The 26263-nt window shown below is 55.6% G+C and overlaps 7 protein-coding genes across 7 annotated transcripts; all 7 read left to right on the top strand.

Moving 5' to 3' along the window:
- Window positions 1–103: 103 nt before the first annotated feature.
- JKF63_02236 (uncharacterized protein) lies at window positions 104–454 on the top strand (the record flags this gene model as incomplete). Its single annotated transcript, XM_067898276.1, has 1 exon — window positions 104–454. The coding sequence occupies one exon, from the start codon at window positions 104–106 to the stop codon at window positions 452–454; it is 351 nt and encodes a 116-aa protein (XP_067754433.1).
- Window positions 455–4222: 3768 nt separating this feature from the next.
- On the top strand, window positions 4223–7303 carry JKF63_02237 (uncharacterized protein; the record flags this gene model as incomplete). The annotated part of the gene is made up of 1 exon (XM_067898277.1): window positions 4223–7303. The coding sequence occupies one exon, from the start codon at window positions 4223–4225 to the stop codon at window positions 7301–7303; it is 3081 nt and encodes a 1026-aa protein (XP_067754434.1).
- Window positions 7304–8445: 1142 nt separating this feature from the next.
- Window positions 8446–12195, top strand: JKF63_02238 (uncharacterized protein; the record flags this gene model as incomplete). Its single annotated transcript, XM_067898278.1, has 1 exon — window positions 8446–12195. The coding sequence occupies one exon, from the start codon at window positions 8446–8448 to the stop codon at window positions 12193–12195; it is 3750 nt and encodes a 1249-aa protein (XP_067754435.1).
- Window positions 12196–13631: 1436 nt separating this feature from the next.
- On the top strand, window positions 13632–17015 carry JKF63_02239 (uncharacterized protein; the record flags this gene model as incomplete). The annotated part of the gene is made up of 1 exon (XM_067898279.1): window positions 13632–17015. The coding sequence occupies one exon, from the start codon at window positions 13632–13634 to the stop codon at window positions 17013–17015; it is 3384 nt and encodes a 1127-aa protein (XP_067754436.1).
- Window positions 17016–17800: 785 nt separating this feature from the next.
- JKF63_02240 (uncharacterized protein) lies at window positions 17801–19300 on the top strand (the record flags this gene model as incomplete). The annotated part of the gene is made up of 1 exon (XM_067898280.1): window positions 17801–19300. The coding sequence occupies one exon, from the start codon at window positions 17801–17803 to the stop codon at window positions 19298–19300; it is 1500 nt and encodes a 499-aa protein (XP_067754437.1).
- Window positions 19301–21135: 1835 nt separating this feature from the next.
- Window positions 21136–22761, top strand: JKF63_02241 (uncharacterized protein; the record flags this gene model as incomplete). Its single annotated transcript, XM_067898281.1, has 1 exon — window positions 21136–22761. The coding sequence occupies one exon, from the start codon at window positions 21136–21138 to the stop codon at window positions 22759–22761; it is 1626 nt and encodes a 541-aa protein (XP_067754438.1).
- Window positions 22762–23919: 1158 nt separating this feature from the next.
- On the top strand, window positions 23920–24564 carry JKF63_02242 (uncharacterized protein; the record flags this gene model as incomplete). Its single annotated transcript, XM_067898282.1, has 1 exon — window positions 23920–24564. One exon carries the CDS (start codon window positions 23920–23922, stop codon window positions 24562–24564), a length of 645 nt encoding a protein of 214 aa, XP_067754439.1.
- Window positions 24565–26263: the final 1699 nt, after the last annotated feature.

Here is a 26263-nt window from a genome sequence, read left to right on the forward strand (position 1 = left end):
TCTCCCCCTTCCCTCCTCCCGCTCCATTGCCATCTTTGCTGCCTTTCTTCGTACACCGACGCCTAGAGAGATCTCCACCTTCGTTTACTCTTTAACTTCAGTCATGTTTCGCCGTCTTGGTCAGAAGAGCATCGCCGGTAGCCGTGCCGCTTGCTCGGGTGCTCGCACCTACTTTTATGCGAACTGCGGTGAGACCGGCATCAGCGGTGCGACAATGCAGGCCCTACTCAAGCTCACCTTGGCCTGCGTAGTTGTACAGACCTTTGCGATTCGCTACTTTGTGTTTGAGCGCCTGTCCACCAAAAAACAGTTCATTGAGGATTCCACAGATTTGTGGGAAAGTGACGGCACGGAGATGGAGGGTGAGGAGGCCGTGGCCAATCTCCGTATCCAGCACGAGCGCATCATGCCTTTCATGAACGATATCAAGGACAAGCTGGAGGCGCAGGCTTAATAGAGGAGGCTCACTGCTCTCCGTGAACGGAGGGAGGGAGGGAGGGAGGGTCTATGGATAGGGCGGTGCGAGAGTGTGTGTACTAGTCGCATCTGTCTACCACCTCTGCGTGTGCTTTCTACCCACTTGTCACTTATGCTGTTTCTTTAGCTTATTTTCTCTCCCGCCGCCAGTTCTCCCTTCGCACCTTCGTGTACATGTTGAGTCTCGGATTCCAGCAGTAGCATAAAGGGAAACACGGGTCGCTCATCACGTATACGCGCGTCTTCACTTCCCTGTTGGATCCTGGGGGAATGACGTACCGCTGCGCCGCCTTCAACGAATTTATGAGGCAGCAATAGCGGAAAAAAACGGAGTAGAGGTGACGCGATGCGTGGTTAAAGAGAGAGATGGTGTGTGTGTGTGTGTGTGTGTAACGGTGATCTCTTCGAGCTCCGCTCCTCACCACTGCAGCGCCCTCTTTCCCTCCATCACTTTTGGGAAGGCCCTTCCGCCGGAAGAGGTCTTATCTGATTCTACTGTCTTTTCTATTAGTACGTAATCTGTAGTGAGCCGGTGTCCAAGAAACGAGCCCTTTGCATACTTATACATGCACAGGCATCTCCCTTTGTAGCACGTTTCTTTCTTTGCCTCCCCTCCCCTCCCCTCCCCTCCCCTCCCCCCCTCTTCTCCCTCCCCTGGTGCACGTGTGTATCTTTCCTTCTCTTTTGCCTTCGAATATATGTGTATATATATATGTTCGTTGGGTGGGGAGGTGAGAGGGCAGCGATGGGTGTGAGTGGGTGGGTGGCTTAGGAGAGGAAAGATCCAACAACAAAAAGGAAAAAAAAACGTTGCTTTGTACCGACTCGTCGTAGTGCGGGAGCGTATGTATAACAATGAATTGTCAAATACATCAGGTGAGATACTAATGGAGACGATCTCGGCCAGCGCTGCAGCGCTTCACCGCTATTGAGCGAGAGAGGGAGGGAGCGCGTGGAAATATGTGGCGGAGGTAGCAGCGGATTGCATGCTTCGCTTGGTTGTGAGTCTTTGGTCGAACACGTGCCTCTCTGCATCTTCTTTGGCGTACAAAAACCGTAGAAGCGCAGCTGGCTCTGTGAGCGGTATGCAGACCACACACGCACTCGCTGGGATAGACTCTTCTCATGCCAACGAAGCACAGACTCGCGTCTCCCTAAAACGTCTTTCCTCCGCATGGGTCTACACAATCCTTCCGATCCTGTATGAGCTCTTTTTTTTCGTGTGTGCATCACTTTTCTCTACTCACAATTTCTCTCCTCGAACTTCCCGCTATACCTCCTCATCCCCCTCCCTCCCCCCCTTTACACCTTTGGTGGCCCCACCGACGTGTTGTTGTTTACATGAGCAACCGCCCTCCTCCTTCGCTTGTTCTGCACACACACACTTGATACAAAAAGAAAACCAAAACATAACTCTAGCCACAAGTAGTATACTGTGTAGGTGAATCACACTTTTCGCCAAGTGTTTGTTAGTGTTTTGGGGCCTCTTTGACTGTGACTGTGGTTTTTTTTTTCACTTTCTGCAGGTATATATTTTTTCTGATTCAAACTTACGAGTCTCTCCCGCTCGCTCGTACACACGAACACACACTCCCTACACACTCTTGGTTGTTCGCACTCGTTTGACTCCCTGTTCATTCCTCTTGTCTGTCTCCATAGCGTTGATGCTTTGTGCCTCTCCCTGCATGTGAGTTTGAGTGTGTGGCCGGTGCACCTTTGCTCATTGACACATTGTCCACCCCCCCCTCCCTCCCTCCCTCCCCCGCTGCTCACTCCTCTTTTTTCCGTGTTTTCCTCTCCCTAAACTACCAACCCAGTTCTGACCGCTTTTTGACCTTCACCCTCCGCTCACCCGCCCGTGCGCCTCACGATCTGTAGCTGTCTTTTTTTTTGTTGGAGTGCTTGCTGGTGCTGAGGCTGGGTCTCCGAAAATCATCCGGCAGCAACAGCAGTGCCACACACACACACACTCACACACACAGACACGCACACACGCCTACTGTCCTAAAGGCATTCGCAACATAGCTGCACTCCTAATTTGAGACAGAGAAGCGACGAAGTGAAGAAGAAAAAAGCCCACCGGCAGATATAAACTGCTGAGGACGCTGGAGCGCTACACGCGCCATCGGCTTTATCTCCCAAGCACCCGGATGGCTAAGCGCGTGTTTCTGTTCTTCTTCTTTTGATCGTGTCAATCGTCGTCGTACCGGGTTTTGTGCAGAGACGCACATACACATATTTATATAAACATATATATTAAAAAAACCATAAGCACATCTGCGCACCGCCATAGGTCTCGGACGTCGTATTTTTCTCCATCCCTTCTCGTTTTGTGGAGTGCACCCGTTTTTGATCTTGGCTTTTAAGAATCCGGCTGATAGGGTCGTTCCTCGCAAAGGGGCGCACACGCCGGCCGCAAGTGAGCCGAGAGAAGTCCTCGTTTTCTGTCTCCTCCTTCCCGTGATCCAATTACTGCCAGTGGAGTGTGTGCGCCTTGATCATTGTCATTCTTCTTATTTTGAAAGGAGATCGGTTGAGCCGACGGCAACGGCAAACGAAGACGTCAACCAGTGTCACTTGGCAGCGGATCACTCTGCTGTTCCTTTGCCCTCTGACGATCTTGTTCTGATTCCTTTCCGTTGGTGCGCGCTCCTGTGTGTTCGTGTGTTTTTCTTTTCGTGATATCGCGCTTGCGTGTGCCTCCTCCTCTTTTTTTTTGTGTCTGTACAAAGTCTATTATTTCTTTCTGTCTGTGACCCCTGCCGGAAGAGGGATTTTTTTTTCTCTTTTCGGTATCTTATACATATCTGTCGGGGATACGATCCTTCTTCATACTCGCCTGTGCCCAACTCCTCCTCACTGTGTGTGTGTGTGTGTCTGTCTGTGTATGGAAGCGCCGGTAGGACTTGTGACGTGAACCGTGGCACTCAATATCATATAGAAGAAAAGCAGGAAAAAGAAAACACAAAAAACAAACAAACTGTCATTTGACTCGGATATATATATTTATATATTTATATACGGTAGAAAACATTCAAGTGAACACCACTTTAAACCCGCGCACACCTTCGTTTTTCTTCTTCTCTTCATTTGTTTTTTTTTGTTGGTGTGCAGGTGGTGCTGTTATCTTGTATTTTTTTTTATCTGCGTTTCTGCGACTCGTCGGTTTCTGAGCGCAGAAACCGTTGCTCATTTGTTGTGTTTTGTGAGTGTGGTGCTGTTTCTGCTCCTGGTGATCTTTCTCTTCCGGGTCTCGCTTTCTTTGCTCCCCGAAAAAAAAATTTCCTCACAAGTTTTTGCCGTCGCTGTTGAAGAAGACAGGGGGGCGATACCTGTGCTTTCACGCACCTCTCTCTCTCTCTCTTCTCTGTACCTGTGCCGTTTTCTCTGATTTCTTTCTATCAAAACAACAACCAAAAAAAAAACAAGCAAACAACTAAAAAAATTCCCCTTTTATATTCGATCGATCTTCTTTTCCCGTCCATTTTGACGATCTTTGTACATCTCTCCCCTTTGAAAAGGAAAGCAATTTTTTTGTTCGTTGCGCGCGCGCGCGTGTGTGTGTGTGTGTGTGCATGAGAGCGCTCAAGTTTTGCTGTGTCTTGTGGCGTTTTCCCAAGTTGATCGCCACCGCCTTCCGTGTTGTGAACGCAGAAGGGGCCACTACCCTCTTTTTTTTTTTGAGGAGGGGAGGAGGAGGAGGAGGAGGAGGAGGGAGTTATCTTGACTCGCTTCCTTTAACCCGATGTATCTTTTAGCTGGGCGATATATATTGGTGAAGCAGATTGGCAAGGGTGGCTTTGGAGCCGTGGAGGAATATACGGACTCAATCACCAAAGAGAATGTTGCCATCAAGACTATTCCTAGCCGATTCGTGAACCAAGAAAGTCACCGGCTCGTGCGAGAGATTGACATCATGTGCTTTCTGCACGAAGCACACCCGCATGTGATTGGCTACTTCAGCATCTTCGTCACTAAGGGTGTGGCCGCGCCGAACCACCACAACTCAAAAAGCTCAGAAGACCCACTAAAGAGCGTCGCGCAGACGGCAGAGAATACTGAGTTTGAGTTGAACGTCCTCGGCAAGCATTACGAAGGTCTGAGCGATGATGAGCGGCTGCGCCGGCATCACGAGGAGCTGATGGCGTTTGTGGGGAAGCTCACAAAGACGGACGACTTCAACGTTCATATCGTCATGCCGCTGATGAAGGGCGACCTCTTCTACTTCATCCGGTTGCTCTCGTCTCAGTCGAGTGTGCAGCGGCTAGGTGTGACACACCAGTTTTTAGCTCAAGTGGCTGTTGTGTTCGCCTTCCAGATATGCTTCGGCCTCGACTATTTACATCAGTGCGCCATTATTCACCGCGATATGAAGCCCGACAACGTGTTGGTGTGTCTCAACGTCACTAATCCTTACATGTCTACCGCGCTGATCGCAGACATGGGTCTCGCACGAGATGCTCAGCACAGCGACACCATTTACATCTGCACTCGTTATTATCGTCCACCAGAGATTATCACGAGCGTGTCAGGAGGATCAACTCGGATCGACATCTGGTCCCTGGGCTGCATCTTCTATGAGATGTGCACCGGTCAGACGCTGTTCACGATGCGGACAGCGCTGAACGAGCGCGGCGAGTGGGACGGCGCCAAGGCGAGTCTTCAGCTGGAGGTGATTCTTAACACGATCGGCACTCCCGCTGCTCAGGATATTCACCGATACATGCCCAGTGGAAACGCCAAGCTGTACTTGCAGCGCAGTGCCACACGCCCGTCGCAGCTGCGCCAGTTGATCGAGCACAACTGGATATTGCATACGAGTGGGGACGAAAAAGAGAAGTGGATCGATTTGATAACCCGGTGCCTGGCTTTTTTTCCTGAGCAGCGTCCGACGGCACAAGAGCTTTGCCAGCACCAGCTCTTCCGCGACTACAATGTGTTTTACGGCTCCAACGTGAAACAGTACGCACCAACGCCGTACACCGCATCCTTCCAAAGTTCATCTGGAAGCTCTCGCTCAGAGAACAAGGCCTCGATCTTGGCTCTTGTGCAGCACGCCCTGCGCGACACCATGCCACCAATGAATGAAGAGTGCAGCGACGAGGAGTCAACCTCGGTGAGCAGCAGCAATACCGACAGGGGCGAGGGCAGTGACAGCGATAGCGACGACGCACCGGATCGAGTCAGGCCCTTGGCTCCCATCGACAACCGCGTGTCTGCTTCCGATCACTTTTCGACCTCGTTTCGGAGCGACAGCCGACGTCGTAACTATCGCAGCGACCAAAACGAAGAGTTGCGACTAACAGGCGAGTCCTCCTCTGTCTCTGACTCCATCGCTGGGGGTAGTGCACCACCATCACCACCGCAGCCGTTGCAGCACCAGCCGTATGCGTTACCCCCGTTTGACAACGGCCCCTCAAAGTACTACAGCAATTCTTTCCTCGACGACGACGACGACGACGACGACGACGGGAGCGGTTTAGAGCGTAGCCGTGAGCCTCTGCGCGACACCGAGGACGAGGAATGCTTTTTGGGCTTTCAGCAACAGCAGTCGAGCGCCTTCATGTCCCGCTTCAGTCCTGGCAACGTCTTCCGCAACAGCTCTGCCTTGCTGCCAACCCGTAGTGCTGAGGCGACTTTGTCTGACGCTGCGGCGGCCACCGTCCGAGTGGAGCCGAAAAGGGGTTTCAGGCAATCCCCTAGCTCCGAGGAGAGTAGGCCAGTGTTCGAGGACACTCCCCCGCTGGCGCCGAGTGACACTTTCTGCGACCGAATCAAGCATCGTCGGCTGAGCGCTGACGACGAGGAAGCACAGCTCAAGCCGGGATCGCAGAGGTCCAGCGCGTCCAACATGAATAACTACCGCGTTGACAAGGTCCATAATTCTACGATGAACGAAGGGATTTGCTCGCCTGAAGGAACCGCACCGCAGGTGATGGAGCTCGTCTCTGCCCGCGCCGATGCTCGACCGCAGGGGGTGTACAACACCTTGGAGGAGGGCCACTACCGCACCTCGCAAGCCCAAGAGCCGTTGGTGATGTCTTCTGTCATGACCAGTGACTCGTCTGAGCACACCTCTCAGTTTGGAATTGGCGGTTGCGCGGGGGCCGCGATGCCCCCGCCGCCACCGCCCTTCTACACTACACCCTCGTCCAAAGAGGTGTTTCACGTGTCAAGTATGCGCAGGCCTTCTGACAGCAGCGGGCCGCACCGCAGCACTGAGGGTCAAGTGAGCACCGACGAAGCAATGCCGCTGGTGACGTCTGCCCTACCCGGCGGTGGAACCCCTCTGGCGATGGGTTCTCGTGAGCAGTACGACTACTTCGCTGGTACAGAGTATTATGCGGGCTCTACCTTGAGTAATGTGGCGCAGGTGGCGGCCGCGCGACAGCCAGCCGAAAAACGCGGTGGTTCACCCTACTCATCATTTGATCGGCTGAGTAGTTCGCCCCTCGAGCAAGCGCCGCCGCGCACGGCTTCACCACCGCCACTGCGGTCCGTTCATCTTCCCGGCGCGACGTCTTCTGAAAGGATCGCGTACCATGGACCTCTGTCCACAGTGTCCGAGTCACACAACAACCAGCTGTTGCTGCCGCAACACTTTTCCCATCAGCACAGTGTGGCTGACTTTCCAGCTATAGAAAATGCAGAGCTGCGGCAGCGCTACATGTTGTATCCGCACACCCCGCAGAGCATTCAGGCGGCGACGTCGGCTGTACTGGAGGAGCTTGGCGGCTGCACGCACGACGCCGAGCGGTCAAGCGATCTGCGTGAGCTACTCAACTACTACACCTCTCTTCAGGTCAAACCCATGTACGCGGCCTGAGGACCGACAACGGTGCATCCTTGGAGATCTGCAGAGGAGAAAAGGGTGGGTGGTTGGAGTAGGGCAATGGGGGCCAGGAATCCCTGGCCCCCAGTGTCTTTTTTTTTTGCCTCTGAAAGCTGAACAAGTATATTCGCGTACTCACCAAAAGTGTATCTTCTGGATACTGAGAGAGGAGCCACCACCACCCGGATGTTCACCGTGCCCCCTATTCGGTTCGACATGTGTGTGTCGTCAACCGCTCCCTGTTTATGCGCTTGTTTACGCATTTTTCAGCGTTTTCTTTGTAGTCCGGCTCTCTGTCCCATATTGCGTAGGGGGGTGGGGTGGGGTGGGGGCACCTCAAGTGTGTGTGGGGTATCAGAGGTTACATTACCCCACTCTGCAGGGAGGCCGAGAAGCCCTCACCCCCATCCTCTTCCCCCGGCTCTGAGACATTTAAGGGGGATGTCAGGTACCTTCCACGTGCGGTTCGTGTGCTTGCGTGCTTGGGGATGTGTAGCCCGCCTTACTGCTTGCGTTATCCTTGTGGGTGGACTCCCCCCTCCCCCATCCCCGAGCATTCGCAGAGTTTTCGATTTTTGAAGGGGAGCGTTAAGGGGGGGGGGTGAGCATGCATTGGAAAACACTTTGCCCGAGTGAGTGCGGTACTTCTCTCTTTTCCCATTCGCTGCACCAGGTGTCGAGAAGGAGACGGGGGGAATGGGGGTGAGGGCTGTGACTCCTCGGGTCTCCGCGCGTCGGTGGGAGGATGCACTCTTACGTATTGTGCTCATATGCGCAGGTAGGCAACAGACACAGTGGTGAGTCGACTACATGGAGAGTCTCCCATCCTTAGTGTTCCTCTGACACACATCTCGCCTCAAACAACTCACATCTCGCTCTTTCTTTCGTGATTTTTGTGTTCTCTCTCCACACGGCTTTCAGTCACTCAGGGCTTGTGGCCCGACTGAAGCCCGGCATCCGCGGGGCTTCCTCCTTCGGCTGTTGTTTTTTCTGCATCTCAGTCGCCTTCTCTTTGGGCGGTGGTGCGTCCCACCCTCACCGGGCGGATCCTCGCATCCGGTCTACCCCTGCCGGCATCATTTGTCCCCCCGCCTCTTCATTCTTTCTCTCTCTCTGTGTGTGTGTGTGTCTCACCGATGTCCTTCGTTAGCACAGGCCTGCCGCGAAGCAGGCGACTCCTTCCACTGGAGTCCACGGAAGTCCTTGGCCTCACCGACTCGTTTCTTCTTCACGTCCTTCAGGGTCACCACGACAGGGACTGCAACCCAAGCGATGAGCCAAGTGACAGCAAGCGGCTGCACGAGCATGTCTCGCTATACTGGGATCAGCAGCATGCGTACCGTTCCTATCAACACCGACTTTTGCGCGAGGTGCGATCGACGCGTGGGCCGGTGCGGTTCGCTGGCTTTCCGCAGGTACGGATCGGCTCGAGGCGCACGGAGGTGGTGTCGACAGCCGCACGGGCCCCGGCACTTGATGGCACTGAGTGTAGCACAGAAAGCACCTCCGTGACTGGTGGTGTTACTCTGCCGTCTCAACCGCGCCTCGAGACTGCCGCTGCTGCATTTTCCTCTGTTCCCAAAACCATCGAGGGAGCGCTGCCACCGCCGCGCTCGCTTGCGGCGTGGAACTGGATATCTTTGGTTGCCCCGTACGAGCGGCTTTTGTGCCCTTCGCTGCTCTACAGCGCGTTACTCACACCCTCTGTGGGCGGCTGCACATCGCTGCTTTATGGCACTCAGCCACCGTCGCCCGCACCCGCTAGTGCATCTACATCTGCTGTCTCTGGGTGCGTGTGGGCGCGGTGGAGCACGTACACGTGTCAGTCTCTTTGGACCTTGCACACTGTCGCTGCCGAGGCGTCGTTGCCGGTTCAGGAGGTGTACGTCATGTGCGCGGGCACGATTACGTATCTTGACGTAATCCTCACAGCCGGCAGGGTCTGGTCCGAGCTGGAGGAGCTCTGGGGCAACGACCTCGCGCTCGAGCTTGAAAGCGAAAAAGAGACGATGCGAGCCGATTGCCTTGAGGGCAGCGAGACTGGAGCGCGCCTACAGCTGAGCTCGTTGAAGTCGCTACTTTCTCAGCCTGCACAGACATTTACGGCCCTTCTGCAGCACGCGCGAGTGCTCCTGGAGGCTCTGACCAGAACCACCGCGTCATCCACGAGCTTCAAAGCGTCTCCTATGCCTGACGCGGCGCGCACGGCATTCCCTCGCCCCCTGGCGCCATGGCTGGCAGAAGCCATGGAGAAGGAAATATGGTCCACTGCTGCGAATCCATGGGTAGCTGGCAGCAGCGGCAGCAGTGCCAGCAAACCGGGGTCTGTAGCAGTGCAAATTCTGAGGCACGCCGCTGCACAGTGGCTTTCGAGACGAGGTGCCACTGTCACCGCCGCCACAGCGACAGGGATTCGGGCTGTACCGCTGACACCACGCGATCTTTGTGTGTCGCGCGGGTCTGATGCTGCTGCGCCTGCCTCGCTCCAGTCTTCCGCGCGCATGGACGACTCCTCCATGCGTGCGGGCTCGCTGGCGCCGTGTACGGGCACACGCCGGCATTCCATCACTTCCCCGAGATTTGCTGGATCGGCGACTGCCCCGGTTTCCAGCACCTTTGAGGCCTTTGAGCCGCATGATATGCCTCGCGAGCAGCACCCTTTTTTTCTCCCGCCACTCCCCCAGGACCCCGCGCTGACTGCTTTCGCTGCCGTGTGGCGCCGCACGCTGCAGCGATGCGTGCTGGAGCCTGACATCCTGCGGAAGTCTCTCCGCCAGGTGATCCTCGGTTGTGCAGGCCAGCGTTGTGAGGAACTCCTCCAAGAGTCAACGCAGCGGCGGTTGCAGCAGCCGCATCATGCAGTTGAGTCATTGACCGTGAGCGAATCACGTGATGGGCCACCGCCCCCGAGGGTGTTGGCACATTCCTCAGACGCGGTTGGAAAGAATAGCGCCACCACCGATTCCGCGCGTGTTGCAGTTCCACTTGTTTCTGCGATCTCCTCGACCGCAGTCGAACCGCCTCCGTCCCGACTGCTGCTGACCAGTGACCCTGCTGCCACTTCATTCCGTGTCTTGGGCCCCCGCCTAGGGGAGTGGTTGGCTTCCACCTATGGTGGTTGGTGTGGCTTTCGTGGGGAGCTGTACCGTTGCGTTGGTCCGCCTTCACCGCCGCCGCCTTTACCGTCGCCGCCTAGCAGCGCCTGCGCCGCACAGGCGCGTCGCCGCCTACCGGCGTCTTCCCGGAGTCACTCCTCTGCCGCAATCCACACGCCCTCCGCAGAGCAGCTCGTCGAATTGTTCGTCGATGGGGCTCTGGAAGTAGAAAGTGTGGGCGGCGTGTCGTCGTCGTCGTCGTGCACGGGCGCCGTTTCCCGTGCAGCTTCATTTCTCTACAGTGTAGAGGAGTTGGCTGATCGCCTCTGTCGCCTAGGGTCGGCGCTGCCTCGCTACGCCACGGAGGTCAGTGGCGATTGTCTCCGTCCTGCCGACGCGGCCTACGTTCGGGAGGTACTGCAACGTCACTGCCTTCCCCTTCTGCTTGCCTGCCAGCGTTGTGGCATTCAGCAGTGGAGGTTGCGTGGCTGGATGAAGGGCATCACACTAACTCTCCTGGACAATAGTGGGGTCGAGTCGCGCGTCATCACACCGGCTAAGCTCATGGAGCTAGGTCTGCAGCATGCTCGATCAGCCGGCGGCTCAGACATATTTGCGACGACAACAACGTTGCGGATGGTGGTGGACGGTGCGCTAAGTGGCACCCTCGCTTTTTTGGAGCATGTCCAGAAAAGATCGGAACGCACGGTGCGTTGGCTGCGTGTGCGACGACTGGAGAGTGGCGGCGTCGGCATTGACAGAGACGGCGGGCCATCACCAGCGTCGACGCCCAAGATCACAACGACAGCGGTGGAGGTGGTGCTTCTGCGCCGTGCAGAAGAGAGTGCGCTTTTCAGCATTTTCCAAAGTCACCCCTCTGCGCTACTGCTGGCTGGATGTGGTGTGCAGAGGCTCGCGTTGCCGCTCACCATCACTGCGCCAGAGCGAAGGCATGTCGGTGCCAGCAGTCCGGTTCACCCACTTGCATCAACGAAGCTTCTTCTTGTGCGCACTTGCGGCATTGCCATTGACTTGGATTTGCAAGAGTGTTACGAGCACCCGAAGTTCTTGCGGCTACGGAAGCCGCGGTCTCTAGTCTCTCACTCCTCTCGCGAAGCCACTGCCACTGCGGGTGTGCAGTGGCTGCCGCTTCCTCCAGAGCTCGGGACTGCGTCTGAGCGCGTGACGCTGCGGCACATACGTGGAATGCTGCAATACTATCTGCGCTCGCTAGACACCACTACAGCCTCTTCTGTTGCAGGCGGTACCGCCGGTAATTCATGGGCCACTAGCGGCATGAAACGGGTGCGGGCGGATGCGGAGGGAGAGGCGATGGAGCGGCCCCACGAGCCACAGTCAACCAATCATGAGTCGTTTTCGGGCGCCATACAGCTCACGAGGCCGTCAGCAGCGCTGTCAAAGGCTGACACGAGTGAAACATCTGTTGCTGATTTGCCTCGAACTACGTTGTTTGCGATAGACCGCGCTGCGATACTGTACGTTCTGAGGCACCACCCTCACTACTACCAGCAGGTCAAAGGATGTGGAATCAAGGAGGTGTACGTGGCTGCTAAAGCGGACCATGCTAGTACGGCTCTGTGTCGAACTGGTTCACTCGCTGAGGATGCAATCACCTCTCCAAGCTTTCTCTCTTCGCCTGCTGCGGGGCCTTGTCGAGCGGTTGTCATCATTGAGCGGGTCTGTGGTCAATCAGTCGAGGTGGACGTGGAGGCGTGCTACGACAAAGGGTGCGAAGGTGTTCCATTGCGGCCCTTCATGATGCTTGCCTGACAACCGATGCCATGCTGTGGGATGGCGGCATTGTTCATGGCTGTGCAAGCCTGGGAGGCGGTGCTGCTTTGGCAGGCGGTGGAGGGATCACCTATTACGACCCCCCCGCCCCCCCCCCCCCTATTCCTCTTCAAATGTTTCTGGAGGGAATCTGAGGCCTCTCTTCACCCCCCTCCCCTCCCAAAGAGCGCACACAGACACACACACACACACACACACACACATACACACAACAAACCAACAAATCAAAAATCCAACCTGTGAAGCGTGATGGCTGCTTTGGTGACAGACCATCTTTTGACTTTGCAACATATCTGTGCATCTTGAATTGGACTTTGGGTGTGCGTATGCGCGACTCTCACTCATCCTCCATTTCCCTCCATTTCCCTCCCTTCCGTTTGTTCATGTTGGTTTATGCTTGCGATAGTTCAAGCTGTGAGCAAGCCGCGAATACGGGCCCACCAGAGTGACCTGGCAGGACTCAATAGACAAGAACAGGATGTCCTATACTTCCATGTAGACTGCAGGGTGCTTTGTATTGTGGCGTGTATTTTTCCTCCGTACTGCTATTTTTTTCTATCGTTCTCTCCGACTTCCCCCATCTTCTCTGGGGGGGGGGGGGGTGGGGGTGGGGGTGCTGCTGGAGGGCTTTTGTCTCTCTGATGGTCGTACAGTGCCCTTCCAGCCGCGTTTTGCATATTACACGCTCGCATGTCACACACACACACCGAAGGAACTTTGATGTGACTTTTTTCTCCCGTTTTTTTTTCTCATTGGATCGTTGGTCTTGTTGAACAAGTGCCTTCTTTTTCTCGTCTCCACTTACCAGCGCATTATCTTGCCTAGTCGACTATCAGACTGCAACTCATACTTTTTTTTTTGCCTTTTCTTTAGTGTCACCCACGGTTGAGTGCTTTCAGGCTCGGGGAGGGTCTGAGACAATTCTGCTAGCACCGGCTCACGTGAGGAGACCTTTTATTTTATTTTTTTCCCTCCACCTATGCTCCCATCACTACTTGCTTAGTGCCATTCACTATCCTGACACAAGTATCTACATACTATTGGGTGTGTGTTTTTCCGTGGTGTCGCGCATACGGTGTCGATTTTCTGTGAAACAGAAGCCCAACGAAACAGGCAGCTGTATTTTTCGATTCGCTGGTTTTCTTCCCAACGTTGCATCCCATCGCCAGGCACACCGTCGCTTTTTTTTTCAGGCATCCCTGCGTGTCGAGAAAACCATTTCTCGACTACAACAACAACTCTTTGCCATCTCCTCATATTTTACCCTTAGCGATATACGCAGCTGCAGCTCAACTGGATTACGGCAGCACGTCAAAGCGCTACGCCACGAATACCGAGTGAGGGAGGGAGGGGGAGAAGCGCGGGCGGAGGGGAGACGCCCAGTGGATTTTTCTTTACGGGAGCAAGGCAGCTTCATGTCCCTGGAGGAAGCGCGTTCTGCCTCACTGGGCTGCAATACGCTACGTGCCGAGGTGCACGTGGATGTGTCCAATACAGCCGCCAAGTCGCGCACCGAGCGATATGTGGACTCGGAGGGGTACAGTGCAAAGCCGGCGGTGTTGCCGTCGGGCGAGGTGAGGGTGCCAGAAACTAGCGAGTTCGCAGCACCGCTCTCTCCTTTGCAACCCAGCTCGGCGAAGCTACTCTCCACACCCTCGTCCGCATCGGTGTCTACATGCTGCACTTCGCAGCTGCAGCGGCTCCACAAGACGCTTGAGTCAGTGGCGTCAAGTCCAACGAGACCAGGCGTTCGCGCCCGAACCTTCTCTCCTCGCCAGCGCCGGGTCTCGTGTGGCTGTGGAGGACGTGGGTGCCTATGTGCCTATGCGCCGGAGCCGGGTATGATGACGGAGGAAACTGGCTTGCTCTACAAGCGTGACTCGGAGGACCTCGTGTCGAGGAGGGCCGTTGCATCATCACAGATGAGCTTCATCCTCTCGGGTTTCCGTGCTCGCTGCAGGCGCTGGTTTCGTTCTTCAGCTGCCGCTCGTGCCGCGTCGAGGACGACTGGATTAACCGCCGCAGCGGCAGAGGCGAAGACGAACCTCCTGATCGAGGGCATGACGTGCACCTCTTGTGCTGCCCACATTGAGGCGAGACTGCATCAGCTTGATGGTGTTCTCGGTGCGTCAGTGAACTTCTCGACTTTGAGTGGCCAGGTGCTGCACAACCCGGCTGTTGCCTCCCTCGAAAAGGTTGTGGGCTGTGTCGCCGATATGGGCTACACGGTGACGGTGCGAAACACAACCTTCGCACTCGACACCATCGATGGCGAGAAGCCGCGACAGGGCGAGTGCACGTGTAGCACAAGTTTGCGAGGTGTTCCCGTGTATATGGGAAATGCGATATCAGGCTATGAACATCGTGTTATCATCGAGGGTATGTCGTGTGCTTCCTGCGCCGCCCGGATCGAGCAAGCGCTGCGGAAGATGCCTGCGGTCCTGAGCTGCGTCGTCTCATTTGCCACAGGCACCGCCGTCATCACGACCCTCACCCCCAGCGATCACACAGACGCTTGCAGGAGGGTGGAGTCATTGGGGTACGTTGTGACCGATCCAGCGCTTCTGCAGGCCGACGCATCCGTCAGCCGAACTCGTGAGGCGCTGGAGCGCACGCGTGAGATTGCTGAGCATGGGCGCAGCCTGATCGGCAGCGCTATTCTATGTTTGCCACTCGTGGTGGTGATGGTGTTGATGATGTTCATGGACATGAGAGAGCGACCACGGCAGGCGCTCATCATTGACGGTGTGCAGCTTTGTGCTGTCACCCCGATCGTTTTGCACTTTGGAAAAGGCTTTTTTATCAGTGCGTGGCGCAGCTGGAGACACGATGCGTACACGATGGATACACTGGTTGCCATTGGCACCGGTTGCACGTACGCCTACTCCACCGTGGTGTATCTCTCCTCGCTGTTTGTGCACCCACATGCGCACACGACAACCTATTTCGACACGGCAGGGGTCCTCACAACCTTTATGCTGCTTGGCCGCTTCCTTGAGGCACGGGCGAAGCGTAGCACAAGCGGGGCGCTCATTGAGCTCATGAATCTCATACCGTCAACAGCCGTGTGTGTACAACCGGGCGGGAGCGAGGTGCGGGTGAGCACGTCACAGCTGCAGAAGGGTGACCTGGTGCGTGTACTGGCTGGCGATCGTGTCCCTGTCGATGGCACTATCCTCGAAGGCAGCTCCGAGTTGGACGAGCAGATGGTGACGGGAGAGTCTATGTGGAAGCAGAAGAGGCCCGGGGAGGGCGTGGTCGGCGGCACTCTTAACATCACCGCGTCGCTGCTCATCCGCGCAGACAATGTTGGGGAAGAGACAATGGTTGCGCAGGTGCTGCGCATTGTTCAGGAGGCCCAGAACACCAAGCCGGCTATCCAGCGAGCCGCCGATCGAATCGCCATGTTTTTTGTGCCTTTTGTCATTGGCTTCTCCTTATTGACGCTCGGTGTGTGGCTGGTGCTAGGCGTGACGGGCGCCTACCCGCTGTCGTGGCGCGGGGCGGAGACGAGCTGGCAGTCATTCGCGTTCAACTTTTTTATTTCGACCGTCGTCTCTGCCTGCCCGTGCGCGCTGGGGCTGGCAACTCCGACAGCGATCATGGTGGGCACCGGCGTGGGGGCAAAGAATGGAGTGTTGGTAAAGAGCAGCACCACACTCGAAGCGGTGCGCTGTGTGAACTGCGTTGTTCTCGACAAGACGGGCACCATCACCAAGGGCCGCCTAGAGGTGATACGGACGCTCACCACAACCGAGGCGTCCATGCTGCCATCAGCGACGGCCGTGCAGCCTCACGTCAGATTAGACGCCGCTTTGGTCTCCCGTCTTGTTGGGTTGGTGGAGGCGCAGTCGAACCACCCTATCGCGAAGGCGGTCAGCGCAAAACTGCTGGAGGAGGCCGACAGCGGCGCCGACGAGCTCCAGCGCCGTGCCTGCTATGGGGTTTCCTCGGTTGTGACGCATGGCGGCAAGGGCCTGGAGGCTTCAGTAACCGTGACGCCAGCCAGTGATGGCGACCATGAGGCCTCCTCGGAACAGCCGTCGCCACGCGTGTACCATCTCCTCGTGGGCAATTTGGCGCTCCTGCGGGGGCACAGTGTTCCCCTGAACCCCGAGTTGGCGCGTCTTGTGGAGGAGGAGAACAGGCGTGGTCTGACAACGGTGTTGGCTGCGATCAACGGCACGGCATGCGTCCTCGTTAGCCTTGCCGACGAGCCGAGGCGTGAGGCACGGGGCGTCATTCAGCATCTGCAGGAGGCGGGCATTCACGTGTTGATGGTGACAGGCGACAGCGCCGGTGTGGCAGTCCGTATTGCGGCTGAGGTTGGCATAGACCCGCAAAACGTACGCGCTGAGGCACTCCCAACCACCAAGGTCAGTGTCGTGAAGAGGCTGCAAGAAGAAGGATGGCGGGTGATGTTCGTTGGCGATGGCATCAACGACAGCCCTGCCTTGGCACAAGCCGACGTGGGTGTTTCGCTCGGTGCGGGCACCGAGATCGCTATTGAGGCAGCCGACGCGGTACTTGTGCGCAACAACCTCGTGGACTTGCTGAGCCTGCAACTTCTTTCCAAGATCACCGTGCGACGCATCTACGCCAACTTCATTTGGGCCTTCGGCTACAATTTACTCATGCTTCCCATCGCCAGTGGTCTACTGTTCCCATTCTTTCATGTTCAGCTTCCACCCATCGCGGCGGGGGCGGCGATGATGCTGTCGAGCCTCAGTGTGCTCGTATCGAGTTTGTCCATCCGCTGCTTTCGCGCGTATCGCGAATGCGATTTCTATAGCGCATGAACGGACACCCGACTTTAAAAAGTTCTCTTCTTCTTCCCCCCCGCCCCTCTCCCCGCGCTGTGGGAAAGTTGAGTGTTTTTTTCATCTTGTCTTGCCAACGCCAAAACGTCGACTGTTTGCTGTTCGAATCATTTAGGGATTAGGGCACCCAAGAGCGATGCATCGCTGTCCCTGTGTCGGCATTCCGCCCCTGGAGGATGGTTGCTGCGTCGGGGCGACGTGCGAGCACGAGCACGTTTGTGCTACCCATACGATGAGCAACGTGTCGATGGAACTCGAAGAAATCGCACCTAGTCGTCGCTGCCGATCTGGTGGGCCATCTGAGTCCCCCCCCTCCCCCCTCCCCCCTTACCCTCCCCTTACCCTCCCTCTCCCCCCTCTCCATTCTATAAAATCTGGACCATCAGCGGTTTTCTGTCTCGTCGATCCCCCTCTTCACTCCCCCTCCTTTTTCGTGCGTTTTCCTCGTATATTCCTGCACTTTTTTTTTCGATTGAACTTCTTTGCCACTGGAGCTGCCCCGCAAAAAACACACACACACGCACAGTACACATATAGATTTTTCAAAAAATCACACACGTGCTGCTTGGCTCCCCCGCATCTCGAGTGCATTCAGCAGAGAGACAGAGAAGTATAGCAAACGACATTAAAAAAAAACCATCACAGCAGGTTATGTAGGTGGTGCACCCCGAGACACAACAGACATTGTGTGTACGGGCTATTATTATTACTATTTATTTATTCACGAAGAGTCGAAGAGGTTTCATTAACGTCGAGCAGCCATCATGCGGCAGACAGTGCTGCGCAGGCGACTTTCTTACCCCAACGAGGTTTTCAGCAGCACAGAAAGCCGCCGCGCTCAACATCAATGGCTGCCGCGGCGACTCGTCCTTGTGCGCCACGGTGAATCTGCTGCAAATGTCAACCGTGAGGTTTACAGCACCACGCCTGACTGGAAGATTCCGCTCACGGCGCTCGGACGAGAGCAGGCGTACGACTGCGGCAGACGACTCCGCAACATCATCCGGGATGAGAAGCTCTACATCTACTATTCTCCATACACTCGCACTAGGCAGACCCTGAGCGAGATACGCCGGAGCTTTGACGAGTCGCAGATCCAGGGTGAACGCGAGGATGAGCGCCTCCGCGAGCAGGAGATGGGCAATTACCAACCTTTGCACGAGATGGATGCGACGTGGGCTGCGCGAAACGCCTTTGGCCGATTGTACTACCGCTTTCCGTTTGGGGAGAGCGGTGCCGATGTCGGCGATCGTGTCTCGGGTTTCTTCGACTCCCTCCTGCGCGAGCGCATCGGCTTGGCCGTTCCAAACATGAGCGAACACTTGCTGCCGGGTGCACGAGAGGAGCTGGGATACCCCGACATTGGTCGATGGAATGCTGACAGCGATGTCCATCCAGACAGCGCTCGTGATTCACACACTTCGCTATCCGAGAAAGGTACCACTGTTTCATCCGCAGAGGGCTGCTCCTCGTCCCCGTCCTCGTCATACCAGCAGGCCACAACGTCCCCCACCGGTCCGCGAAGAGCGATGCGTTGCACTACGCCGTCGCACTATCCATTGTCCCTGTCTAATATGGGCGATGCTGAAGCTCCTGGCATTTTACCACCGGACGACCACGGCGCCGGTGAAGAGCAGAATGTTCTTATCATCGCTCATGGGCTGCTGATTCGCCTTTTCATTGGCCGCTGGTTCCGCGTGCCGATGGAGGTTTTCGAGACGATGTGTAACCCCCCCAACTGCGCCATCATCCTGCTGGAGCGCGACGACAAACTCGGCCGCCTCGTCATGACGGATATTAGCAAGAGTTTGTTCGGCAGTGACCCGTTGCTGCAGATGATGCGCTTCGACGGCCACGAGGATACACGTTGGTACCGTGAAAAGTTCCTCGGCATCGTTGACCCAGCCAAAGCCACGGAGGGCGCTGTTGCCGAAGACGACGACGAGAACCACTACTCCATGTCCAACGCACACAACAGCGGCGTCGGTGCCCCAGCCCCACCGCCGCGACGACGCAGGCTCCCCTTCTCGATGGCGACATGGTCTACTACACCAACAAGCGTATCAGCGTCCAGAACGAGCGCTAGCCTGGCTGAGAGGGCAGAGGGTTTAGCATCGACACCAGGGGCCGCCGAGTCCGTTCCACCAAATCGCGCCTCCGAGCCCGCGTCTTCACCCCACTGCATGGACTGCGCACCAAACGAGGAGTACATGAAGTTCCGTCCAGGCAGTGATGATGCCGCCAGGAGGAAATCCGTGGAATAGTCGCTGCTAGCCCCACTCGCTTTATCTTTTTTTTCCGTGTGTGCGTGTTTCCCCTCCCCCGTTTTCGTTGGCTCTGAAGAACCTCCTTTCCCGTTTCTTCATGAAAAAAAAAAGGGACGTGCTCGCTTGTCTCAAACACGTAAAAGAGCGGCCAACCGTCTCTTTGACCTCCTCTCCCCCCGCCCAAACCCCCTCCAACACCATTTAAATATATATCGTGCTATGCGTTTGTAGGCTGTCGTGCATATCCGCCCAAGGTGAGCATGGTGGTTCTCATAGTAGTGCTTCTGCTTCTGCCTATATTGACTGCTCTGCCAATCTTGGGTTTAAACGAGAAAAATGTGCGGCGTTCTTCGCCTTTCAAACGACACATACAGAAACACACACACGAGGGGAGCAGCAACAAAAAGATGGAAGACACGGGAGTTGACGCGAAATTCTCTTCGCTTTGCTCACCGACGAGCACAAGAGGAGAGCTCTGCCATCTCTGCAGTATCCATACGGCCCCCTCCCTCCAAAAAAAAAGTAATAACAAGCAACCGCGTTTTCACCCTGGCACTGTTCGTCCGGTGTTGCGTATTGCTGCGACGCCCGGTGTGCGAAGTAGAGCATCCGAAATCGCGCCCCTTCTTCCCTTCCTCGAAGTTTTCTAACAGCCCCCCCTCCACCTCCTCTCCTCGGTATTCATGAACCCGAAGATGATTGCGGAGCCGGCTGTAACGTTGCTCTTCTCCAAACGATGTCGCCCGCTGTTTCTTTTTTCCAGCTCTCTCTCATGGACGCTCCTCCCTCTTCTTTTTGTTTCCTCCCTGTCACGGGCTTTCCCTTCCTCCCCCTTCCCTCCCCGGACTGATGTTGGCAGTTGTCTTTTTTTTTGTGTGTGTGTTGGATACCGACTCACGTACGCGCATACACTTCCTCGCTCTGTTTGAGCAGGTGCATCGCCTCGCCTGCCTTTACTTCCCCTTTTTTTTCTCCCTCTGAGGCACTCGCACCATCGCTTCCCCACGTTCGGCTTGTGCGTGTTTCCCGTCCTCAGTTCCACTCAATCGCCCACCCACATCCCCTAGCACTTCCCTGGTACATCTTCGGGTCTCCTTCTCGCGCCCCCTTCCTCCTCTGTGGCCCACCTTTCGTTGATGTTCACGCGCGTAGTTGATTAGTCGTCGCTCCCTTTCGCGTGCTTTTTTTTTTCTTCATGGTTGCTTCCTCTTTGTGTTTTCCACCGTCTCACCTCTTCGACGCACTCTCCCCATCCCCATCCCCTCTTGCTGCCCTGAACGTTTTCTCACTAATCTCTTTGTTCTTGCGTGCACGTCCACCTGTGGTGGGATCGGTCAGTGGCAGGGATAAGCATCCCGCCAGGTGCGCGTGTTGCTGCGCGAGGTTTGGGGCCCCTGCATTCCACTCTCTTCTTTCTGTTCGCTGAATTTTTGCTTTTTTTTTAGTACGCTTTGCCTACTTTTTACCTTTTTTTTTTGCGCTGTGTGCCTACTGCTGTGTCATTCTCGTCGCGGCTTTCTCCTTTGTTTGCACTCTTAAGCCGTACACTTGTTGTGTGTGTACACCCCCTCAGGTGCCCTTTTTTTTTGGTGTGTGTGTGTGTGTGTGCGCCGATGCGAGGTGACAAGAGGGGGAAGAAAAGAGAGAGCACTGAAGAGAAGTGACGTCCGGCCATGCACTCCACATTCGCACCGCGTGCGGTACAGTGCGTCCTGACGGCGTGCGCTCGTATTCCGCAAGTCCCGAGCAGGGCGTCGACGTGCAGCTGCCATGGCGCCTTTCGGCCCGCTCGCCTGGCCTCGGTCGGTACAGGTGCGTCGCTGAAGTTTACGATGCTCACTAGCCCGCATCGCTGCGTGTCCTCCTCGGGATTCTCGAAGGAGGGCCTAACGCCAACTCATCCGAGGTCAGCGTCTCCTCCTGTGCGGCCGGATACAGGGGCGCACGTGCCCGAAGGGGGCACCGAGGAGGACGCGACACCCGACTGGGTCTTGACTCGAAAGCCCAACGGGGTGCAGCGAATGTCCATCTCAATTCGCAGCAGCTCGCACCGTCACCTCGCACGCCGTCAGCAGTCTACCGATTTATCAGGCACCGCTTCTCTGGATCGAGGGGCATCGACTCCGGCGACCCGCTGTCCCTCTGGGGTCGATCAAACGTCCGGATCTGCCTCGTCGTCCCCAGCCCCCACAAAACAAAAGACCCTGTCAGCGACGACACTAGCTAGCACGGATCCCTCCTCCTCCTCCTCCTCCTGCACTGCCGCACAATCGCCATTGCCCACTGCGAGAGGTAGTCAGCGTCATCATGATAGCAACAAAAGTATTCAAAATACCGAAGCACCGGCACCCACGCCTCCTACCTCGGCGTCTTCTGGTGCGTCACGAGGAGCGGGGGAGCCATCGCCGCCCCCCTCAACAGCACTGCCTTCACGTACTGGGGCGCCGCACTCGTTGTTGTACTCGGTATCCAGCTTTGCAGAGCCGGTCAAGCGCATTATTTTAATTAGGAACGGTCGAAGTGAGGCCAACGAGGATGTGAGCGTGTATGTGCAGACACCGGACTGGCGCATCCCCTTGGTAGAGGAGGGAAAGCGGGAGGCGATCGCGGCGGGCCGTGCACTGAGTGAGCTGATTGGCGACGATCCTGTCTACTTTTACTATTCACCGTACATCCGATCTCGGCAGTCTCTTCGGTACTTGCTACAGGGATTTGATGAGGCCCGATTAAGTGGGCTGTCTCACACTCAGAAGTGGTGGGAGGAGGAGGAAAGCACGGGCGTCTCATCCGAGGCAGTGTCTATGGAGTCCCTGGGAACCAGCTCTGCCACAGGAGCCGCAGGTGAGGCGAGTAAGTCACCCCTATTCGCGACGGCCACTTCACCAACCTACGCCAACCTAACAGTGCCCAGCGCGCATTCCTCTTTGCATCGAGACCCGTCTCTTGTGCTGAACAGCGGTACGAGTAGCAATATCATCGGCGTTCGTGAAGACGTTCGGCTCAGAGACGGTGACATTGGTCGCTACACGAGCGCCGAGGAGCTCATGCAACATCTGAAGGAGCGCGAGCGATATGGCCGGTTTTTCTACCGCTTCCCCTTTGGTGAAAGCGGCGCAGACGTCTGTGATCGCGTCACGTCGTTTCTCGATGCCTTTCAACGTGAGCGCGTGGAGTTCCCAATGGACACAAATGTTGTGATCATCACGCACGGGCTGACAATGCGCATGTTCATCAAGCGCTGGTTTTACCTTACAGTGGAGACGTTCCACAAAATGAGATCGCCGCCTCCCGGGTCACTGTGTACGCTGACCCGTCTCCACCATCGCACTTGCTTCCGCCTGGACGAGAGCTGTGTGGAACTGATGAACCTGCCTCTCTCACTCAATGAGTTTAACGGATACAAGTATCGCAACAAACAGTTGCTGGGCTCAATGAGCTGTGGTGCACCGTACATGTGAGCCTTGCTTGCGCGCGCGCGTCTGACAATTCTCATGTGTGCGATGGGTGTGCTCGTTTCAGTGTTTCGATGCGTCCCTGTCCATCTATCCCACATCGATTTCTTGTTCGGCGTGTTTTTCCTTGTGGTACATCTTCCAAGGGTGTGGGTCTGCTGTGTGTGTGCGTGTGTGTGTGTGTCTCTCTCTAGTATAAAGGGGCAGTGGGGAGAGTCGGTGGTGATGTCGCCAGACTTCATATCCGTCTTTTTCTTCTTCCCCTCACGCACGGCCCTCCCCCCTTTTTTTTTGAAGCTCTGCGTTCAGTTGAATTCATGTTTTTCCCATTTTTGTGTCCGTCTGGGGCAGACGAGCAAGAGAGTATCATAGCCGTGCGAACGATGGGTTTGGCTGATTGCTTCTGCCTTCTCGCGTCCGTATCCCCCCTGCCTCCCCAATGACCGCACGAGGACGTGCACCGGTCATCTCTGAGAATGACTAGAGAGAGAGGGAGTTGTCGCGAGCAGATGAACTATATTTTGCTCTGCTGGTCAATTGCTGCTCCTCTTTTAATCGTCTGTCTCCGTGGTCTGCGTCGTGACAAGTCTACTAGGTTGCGCTGATGTCGAGCACTTTGCCCCACTCCCATCTTCCCGGCTGTGCAGCACAGTTGATGACGCGCATGTTCACGCTCACTTTGTCCACGGCCTGCTTCCTCTGTGGTGTATTTTGATGATATGGGGTCCACCTTCTACACGAAAAACGAGAACGCCATTATCTCCTCTCCTGTGCTTCTCTGCTATTAGGGATATTTCATTATTATAATATCATTTATCGTATATATATACATATATTTATATATTTTCGTGGTTGCGTATACATTTTTTAGAATTTCGCACTGCGCATGTGTGTGCGTGTCTTGGTGATCTTTTCAGACACGCGCGCACGTGTGCCTACGCCATCGTTTACACCTCCAAAAGGACAGTGACATTGTAGAAGGCGTCTGTGGAGGTGCAGTGAGGTTATAGCCGCACACACACACACACACACACACACACACACACACACACACACAGCTAGTCAGCTGGAGAGAGACGGGCCTCGGGGGGAGGGGGGAGCTTTAATTGCCACAGGGGTGATTTTATCAAGACCGAGCTTTTTTTTTTAGGGGGAGGGGCGAAAATGAAGTGTGTTGTCTGTGACGCAGAGAAGGCGAACTATCGGTGCCGTGCGTGCCGTTGCGCCTACTGCTCGTCTCAGTGTTACAAGAAACACCGCATGACGATAGCGCAGGCAGAGGCGGCATACGGCAACGGCGTGGCATCGTCGTTTTCTCATCTCTGTGACGCCGTGGTGGCTGCCCATCGGCCGGAGGAGGAGCGTGAGGCAAAGAGGCAGCGCGCCGAGGCCGAGGGGGATATTTTCTCAGACCTGTCGCGTGTGAAGGCGACTTCAGCCAGTACTCGTGGCAGCTCTCAGGACGACGCGTCGCTGGCATCGGCGGTCGAGCGCTCGGGAAAAACAGCGACAGAAATCTCCGAGGCAAACCCGTCTACCGTTGCTGGATCCGGCCCATCGGCACCGGCAGAATACGCTGGCGACGCTGACGCAGTGTACATCCTCCAGGAAAAGCATCTGGGTGCCCTGGCGAATCACCCACGAATACGGAGTGCGCTGCGCAGCCCGTCACTGCAGAAGCTCATCAAAACCATCGACAGTAGTCGTTCCCGGTTGGACGCGCTGGACGCAGCCCAGTACAACAACGCAGACTTCAAAGCGTTTTGTGATGAAGTGATGATCGTTATTGCAGAGGTGGAGGGGCGGTGACGTGTCTGTACACAGCCTCATTTTTCCATGCCGGAGATGGCTTCCATGCATGTGCCCCATTCTAGCAATGAACAGTTAACACAGAGTCTTTGATCGAGGGGGGGGAGAGAGAAAGAGATAGGGGGGATACAGACAGGCGTCCACATCCAGGCATCCAATTCCCGTATACACCGGCTAAAGGAACTGGGGCTCTCTTCTCTCCTGCTTGTTGCCCTCGTCTTGCACTCTCTTTAAGCCTGGGGCGCCCGCCTTTGAGAGGGATCACGCCACAACTAGAAAAGTTCTTGATCCGCTATGCGTGTGCTTGCAAAGGTAGTACTTTCTGCGCCTATGTGCCAGTGGGTGGGGTGGGGGAGTCATGCGCGCGCGCGTGTATGTGTGCGTGTGTGTGTGTCTGCGGACGCCAGAGCCAAGAGCGGAGCGCCTATTTGATTATCAAGCAACCCCAACTTCCAGATTCTTTGCGTACCTGTCCTTTATCGATATGGGCTTGCGTCCGTTTCCATCAGGGGGGAGCCCAGGAACGCGAACACAAAAGGCATGCGCGATTTATGCGTGGTCGCACAATTTCGAGCGTGTTCTCTCCTCTCCCTTTTTTTTTCCTTCGATCTCTTTCGTTGCTTCCTTTCTCCCCTGTCGTTCCTGTTTGGCATCCACCATGCCATGCGCATCAATGCAGCCACGAAAATCACTTCGTGCCGCGCTGCTTCAAATCTATAATTCCCCTTTGTCGCCTTCATCTGAAGATTTACTAACACCCAATCTGTTCTGGGTCAAATGCGCGCATCTCTCTTGGACTGTCCGGTATGCTTTCCCTGTACATTGGAAGGTAGGCTGTCTTTTCACTTGTCGCGTCTCAGGCCTCAGGTCACATCTCTCCCCCGAGAAAAAAAAGAAAACTCACATTCACAAGAAACATAACCGCGCGAGTGTGGCAAATATCGAGAGAGCGAAGGAGGAGAGATGGAATCAGTTGCTGTCATTGCCCTGTGCGTTCCCACGCACCGGACAAAAAAAACCGCTGGGCAAGTGCTGGAGAAAAAAAAAGAGACACAGGAGGAGAGTGCATTTCTGCCGTACGCATTGCCATTCTCCGTCACGAGGGGGCGGGCATGCGGGCATGCGGGTATTTCTCTTCCCCCCCGCCCTCTATGCCGTCCTCCTTCATTTTTCATTAGTTTTCTACTTCTCCCTCCTCTTGCCTTCCTCCCTTTCTTTCCGATTGCCGCGTGGTGGATCAAAAACATCACAAAACACCGCAGAAGGGTAACACTACGCACTTAAGGTGTAGAGCTTAAAGAAACGGGCAAACAAAACCCTAGATACCGCTCGGTAACAGCATACAATAAACACACACACGCACACACATACACACACACACATACGCACATACACACGCACAGACGTAGACTCAGGGTGCACTTTGGTGTACATTCGTCGACCGTAACGGAGAGACAATATAAAATATAGGGAGGGCGCTGGCGCGGCTGACACGTTACACTTTTTTTTCTTGTATTTCCCCTTTATTTCGTTGTCGTCTTGCGATTTGGTTCAGCTTGTACACACTTTTCTCATTTCTAAAGTTTTGTTGTTGTCCTTACACGCGTCGCACACCCCGCGGGGTGTGCGCTTGCCGAATTTTTATTTGCTTTTTTCACTGCCTCATTTTTTTTTTCGTTTTGCACTACGTAAAGCAACA

Source organism: Porcisia hertigi, chromosome 33, assembly GCF_017918235.1.
Source record: "Porcisia hertigi strain C119 chromosome 33, whole genome shotgun sequence".
Taxonomy (NCBI): Eukaryota; Euglenozoa; class Kinetoplastea; order Trypanosomatida; family Trypanosomatidae; genus Porcisia; species Porcisia hertigi.